This window comes from Atta colombica, unplaced genomic scaffold, assembly GCF_001594045.1.
Source record: "Atta colombica isolate Treedump-2 unplaced genomic scaffold, Acol1.0 scaffold139, whole genome shotgun sequence".
Classification (NCBI taxonomy): Eukaryota; Metazoa; Arthropoda; class Insecta; order Hymenoptera; family Formicidae; genus Atta; species Atta colombica.
This window is the reverse complement of record NW_017259227.1, coordinates 256976-263301: the sequence shown is the minus strand read 5'-3', so window position 1 is coordinate 263301 and position 6326 is coordinate 256976. Positions and strand designations below refer to the sequence as shown.

Sequence of the window (6326 nt, the reverse complement as noted above, 5' to 3'; positions counted from 1 at the left end):
GCTGTTCGAAAGTTCGAGAACTGCTGTTCCACGACTCTCAAGCAACGGATATTCTTAATAATTTACTTTAATAATTACCGAACCTTCGTTTCCACAATCTCTCAGCAATTTCATTGGATACTCGGATAGATGGAAGGATCATCGAGATGTTGTAATTTTCAAACAGCAGGAAGGCGACTGCTACTGTATTTACGATCGAGAATCGGAAGGAGTGTTGCACGATATTACGGTGCAATATTAAAGTTTCGAGATCGACTATAAGGAATTGCTCTGTGAACGCGCCTTATATACCTCGTGAACCAGGGAATGAGGCTCGAGCCTGCGCTTATGTTCAGGCTTACGTGATACATGGCGTGTTCCGGGAATTGGAATGACAGATTTATTACTCGAAGATTCCGAGAAAAACTTTCTCTTTTCATTTCCTTCTTTGTCTATCCTACTCTCTGAGAGTGTGGAAGCTTCGCGATTATTATAAAATTTTCTAGATTGTTCTAGAACATTTCAGAATGTTTCGATCGGACGCCATATTTAATTTCAAATTAAATTGAAATAAAAAATACGTTAAAAAATACATTAAATACATTAAATCCAAGATGGCAGGTAGAATGTCGATTTATACATGCCAGTCTAGTCACCGACTGCTCCGAACTCGGTCGAAGATGATATTGGAGACGGGAGTAAAACATGAACGACATCCGGTATAAATATACAGAGCGAGTTAGTTACGCCATGAAGTGTGTAAATAGTTTGTTTTTTCATAATAATAAGAACAATTAATTGAATAACGAGTTAGAATAGAGACTAATATAACGATTACGTAACACAGAAAAAATATCAGCAATTTTTGTGCAATGTGAATATTGCTTAATTCAATATTCCGAATATGAAATGCAGTTTTTCTAATTGAATAAAAAAAGTTTTTATTTAAAAATGGACCATAAATGCTACTTAAATTATTCAAATTATGAGTAATTATGAGGAAATTATGAGGAAATTTTTAATCCAACTAAGTTCAAAAAAGTTGTAACGTAAAAATAATTGAGCTATATTCTTTTGTTTCTCTTTGATTAGAAGTGAATAATGATTGAGGTAAACATTCACAAATCAAGTCAAACACAGAATATTAGGCTAATCAAAGCGCGCGACATCGGCCAAGCGAGATAGATTATTCGACTTATCCAATATTGTCTCATAATAATATAAATTGTTTATACTTATTATATACTTATTATATCTGTTAAATGATATTTTTATATCTATATAATTTCGTTACTAATTTAGCTGGTTGTAATTGAAGTAGAGAACGAATAACACATTTACCAATTGAAGAAGTATAGCGAGTAATGTAGAAGATTTATAATCCAGATTCGAATCATACTAAAGTACATTTTTTAATATCGTTTTTAATTTGAAATAGTTAATTTCATGTATAATTTATTATAAATGTCTTAGGAATAAAATTTGTAACCCTTAAATATGAATGTTTTTTTTTTTCGAATATTAAACTAGTGTCTGCTCTGATCCAATCCGTTTCAATCCATTCAATCCATTTTCATAGATTTAAAGTACGCATTAAAAAAATTTTTAATCCAATTTAATCCATTCTTGTTTACTGGAATAACCTTGGACAAAGCAGTACATTACCATTTCAATATATTAATATAAAAATACCTTTTTATACAGTTAAACTATTCGCATCTTCGAACTACTTCGAACGTTTACTTGCGACAGGATTGATATGACATCATTTAGTTCATACATTCCTCAATTAGTCGATGATGACGCGATACATGCAGTATGAAGTTGCTGCTAGCAGCCCATGTTATATAATCAAGTTTTATTCACCTCTGTCCACTTCTTCTTCTCCATGTTCACTTTCCATACTTAACTCTCCGTCTTTACTCCCTCCACCACTCTTATCCATCTCTCATTTTCTTCCCATTTTTTCTTCTCACATAATTCCTTACATTCTCTTTTCTTCTCCTTTTCTTCTATTTCCATTCTCCATGTTCTCAAATTCTTTCTCACTTCTTATTTCTTCTACATTCTTCATCTCATTATCCCATTCTTTTTTCCTCTTTCTCTCCTAATTCCCTTTCTGTTTCTTCTAGCGCCTTTCTAATTCTCCTCCTCATTTATTCCATTTTCTCTTGAGTTTCCCATTCTTCCCCTTCCATTCTGTCCAACTTCCTCCTAAATGTAGTTTCCCTATCTTCCTCATTCTATATCCCTCTTTCCCCCCTTTACCTCCGACCCTTTTCCTTTTTTTTCCTATTATCTCTTTCTAATCCATGTCGTAACCGAGCGATGATCTGACTCTACCTCTCCTACCTCCAATCGTATAATTTTCTCTCTTACTGTCTCATCCAGTATATAATCAATTCTCCTTTTCCTCCTGTATATATTCATTTCCTTTCCTTGTCTTTTATTCTTCTGTTCAAAATTGTTCATCCTCTATCACTAATGAATTCTAACAATTTCCTCCCTTCTCCATTTATCTTTTTATTCTTTGAATTCCTTCCTTGTTTTTCTTCCTCACATTCTTCCCCTTCAAACCATCCTTTCTCTATCCCCGTTCTCGCATTAAAATTTCCTCCTTCTATTGTTTTCATCTTTCCTTTTTCCTCCATCCAATCCTTAAATCCTCCAGTATCTCCTCCATCCCTATAGATTCCCATTATCCTCCAACTATTTTTTCCACACCTTATCCTCCCTATCATTATTCCTTTGATCTCTTTTTCTTCTTCATCCCTTTCCATCAGTTCTCTCCTTATTCTCCTTATCATACCTCTTATCGCTCTTCTCTTCTTGGATACCTGCAGAGAAAAATTGTAATTTTTCTGCAATATATAGGATATTAGCTTTACAAGTATGCATATTTATTTATTGAACATTTATGTAATAAAAAATCATGAATTTAATAATGTATGAGCCAAATATTTAATAATAACAAATGTAAATCAATTGTCGATAATGTCAGTTCCTCAATTACCTTCAGGCTCTTGGAGCCCTTTTTATATCGAAAATTTGTCCAGTTGACGGTCTTTAATAATATCTCGTCGTGCTTCTATTAAATAATTTATTTTTTAACATATAGACAATTAATTTATTAACATATAGACAAGGAGGGAGTATCATTCATTATTATACTTACTAACTGATACATTGCAATGGATATTTGTATTGTCAATAACATTATATTTCTGTTTTGTGCTATCATAAACTTCAGAGCAAAGTTTGATTGTTCAGATATTGTCTTCTTCTTTATAACAGCATTGAGTTTTAGTATTAAAACTTAGTAAAGGTATCTTTAATTCTTCACGAAAATGATTTGAACATAGTAGCCATGTTCAGAATATGTTCATCGATTTCACAGAATTCTAGCCACTGCTTGCGAATTTTCTTTTGCTTAGAAAATCTAGTAATACGATCCATAATTAATTGTATAATTTATAATTTATATATGAAAAAATATTGCATTGTATTTATTAGTTTTTATTAAACTGGCACAAATCCTAACCTATATTTTATCACATCTTAGGCTTTACATAATAAATATTTACTTACGCATGATAGAAAACAGATTTCTTGCGATTTCCGCATAAAATGCAATACATTGATTTTGAGTGTGTGATAGATATTTTATCACCAATTGATAGTTCAATACATCGTTCACTGATTTTCACGGAGCACTAAGCAGTTCAGACATTAAGTGTAGAAAGTGTCGAAATTGTGATGCAAGTAGTGATTTGACACATGCGCAGAGAAGACGAGTATCATTCTATATCTTCTCTCTCACACGGATTTTGAACATACTTTCAAAAGGAAACAATGCAATTCTTCCTCCATGTCTATATACTCAAAGAATTTTCGTCCTCTATACATGTGTTAACGTTACAGACACTATAGTTAGTATAATATGTTACGTTTCAGTATAATTATTATACAGTACTGTTACAGTATAATCGGCATTTTAAAGCATGAAAGAACGAATGTTCCATGTACACATCTGCTTTTTTACATGCATCTTATAGCTTTCTCTCTCACACGCATCTTGGATCAATTCTGTACAATGAACAGAAATATAATGTTATTGACAATACAAATATCCATTGCAATGTATCAGTTAGTAAGTATAATAATGAATACTACTGATTTTATGTATATATTTGTTTAGAACGAATTAAAAATAATTACTTAATGATTGATGACTTTTTAAATACTTCAATGATAGATGCTCAATGTACTCTGCAGAGTTATGATAGTATTCAATTGTCGAAATGCCAAACATCTCCAAAGGTTATATCTTCTGTCATATTGGAACACCAGACTCAGCTACGAAAATTGAAAGATTATTATATGTTGTCAATAGTGAACTGTCCACACTTGTGAGAAATGAAGCTTTAGATTCAAACTGGCAAATACTTACGAAGACTGTATGTCTATTAATCCTCGTTTTATTAATGCAATTAGGACTCCACCTTTAGCTACACCTAGGAAAGCTCGAAGGGCTTTGCAGCTATCAAACAATAACAACGAAAAATAAAAACTGCAGCAAGCTCACAATAGATTGTTCGTATCACAACAACGAAAGGTTTAGTAAGGTATTTACAACAAAAGAATTTATTAATTATGAAAATTTACTTTGTAAATAAAATCAGTGTAAAATTGTGAATTGTGTATTACTAATTATAAAGTAATTACTTTGTAAAGTATAAAGTAATTAATTATAATAATAAATTATAAAGTAATTAATTATAATAATAAATTATAAAGTAATTAATTATAATGATAATTATTAAAATAAATAGAATAAAATGATAAACTGAACTGAAATTATAGACATTCCTTTCACATACTTAAATGAGAAATCATATTTCGTCATAAGTTCTTTGCCTTCATGAAACACACTGTTTCTAATTTATCATTTTGTCCTATTTATTAATCTTAATAAATAACGCAAATAAAATCATTGACATATTTAATCAATAAAATATTTATCTTGTCTATCTGTGTCAATAGATTTATTGAGCTCTCTCATTTGAAGTATAAATATTTAAGATATATCTTGAATTGTATATAATAAAATCAATCATAAAACGGAACTTCTTAAAAACATAATTATAATTTATGTCAATTATATTTATTCCATGAGGTCAAGTGCGTTAATAATTCAATACAAAAAGAGTACATTAGACATAAATTTACAAAACTGATTCATTTCAAAAACGAATAAAAATTATTTTCTTATGTATTAATTGTGTATATTAATATTTATTTATCCCTTCATCACATCCTAGTATGATGTCATTTATAAAAGATCTTATCATCAACAGCTGAATCTATAACCTCTGTTAATTTCGACGCATGCACAGAGATGACGAATATCTCTTTCTCTTTTGCACAGATTTTGGACACACTTTCGATTATACCATTCCTCCTCCATGTCTATATATTCAAAGCGAAAGTTCTATACGTAATCTTTCTCTCTTATACATATCTTGGACATACATTTGGGCCATTGGAGATGTGCAATGCTTCCTTCATGTCTATATGCTCTAAGATAAATATCTGCTTATGAGGTTAAGTATTAAAGTCACTAGATTTCTGAAGTACTGCAATTAAATTTAGATTCGCGTAAAAATGACCGAAGTACACATAGTACACGATTTCAAGCATAGTGATCGATTGTTCATCTTTTAAAGTGTACTTGTCCCTTCATGCACTTTCATGCTTATGAGGTAAGTCACATACTCACGCTAAATTTCTACCAACAAATAAACCTGTATTAAATTAAATAATGGAAAAATTAAGCACATATATAGAGTCTCTAAATTTGACTTCTGTAACCTTGGCATTCACACATACTTTTACCAACACTATTGTCGTGTGCCTCTTCCACATCATGATAGACTAGACAAGTGTTGCGCGCGCACAAATTGCACTAATTGTACTAAATTCTTACAGTGTATGCAATGTAATGCTATATAGATCCATATTCTATGATGCAGATTATGTAACAACTTGTGTATGTAATCTATCTTGTAAATGTATTCTTTGTGATATATATATTACGTACACAAAAAATGGAAAGCCTCAAAAAAAAGTACAAAGATTACACTGATAAAATAAAAATTTTAAGAGAAATATCACTATCGAAAATTTTACGAGACTATGTCAGTACACAAACTATAAGAAAAACCTATGAAAAAAAAACGAGTTACAATTAGAAGAATTAGCAAAAAATAAGAATACATCAAAAATAAAAAGAATAAAAAACCAATCTTTGAAATTCTCGATCAAGTCGTACATATCTAGTTTCAAGA

General features: G+C 30.6%; 2 protein-coding genes across 2 annotated transcripts; one reads left to right on the top strand and one right to left on the bottom strand.

The window, feature by feature from the left end:
• Positions 1-2398: 2398 nt before the first annotated feature.
• Positions 2399-3633, bottom strand: LOC108684722. Its single transcript, XM_018189187.1, has 4 exons — positions 3568-3633; positions 3155-3418; positions 2993-3067; positions 2399-2816 (listed from the first exon to the last, which is right to left on the bottom strand). The coding sequence occupies exons 2-4, from the start codon at positions 3218-3220 to the stop codon at positions 2448-2450; spliced, it is 510 nt and encodes a 169-aa protein (XP_018044676.1). The 5' UTR covers positions 3221-3418; positions 3568-3633; the 3' UTR covers positions 2399-2447.
• Positions 3634-3984: 351 nt separating this feature from the next.
• Positions 3985-4554, top strand: LOC108684723. The gene is made up of 3 exons (XM_018189188.1): positions 3985-4129; positions 4235-4388; positions 4474-4554. The coding sequence occupies exons 1-3, from the start codon at positions 4000-4002 to the stop codon at positions 4544-4546; spliced, it is 357 nt and encodes a 118-aa protein (XP_018044677.1). The 5' UTR covers positions 3985-3999; the 3' UTR covers positions 4547-4554.
• The last annotated feature ends 1772 nt before the right edge of the window (positions 4555-6326 follow it).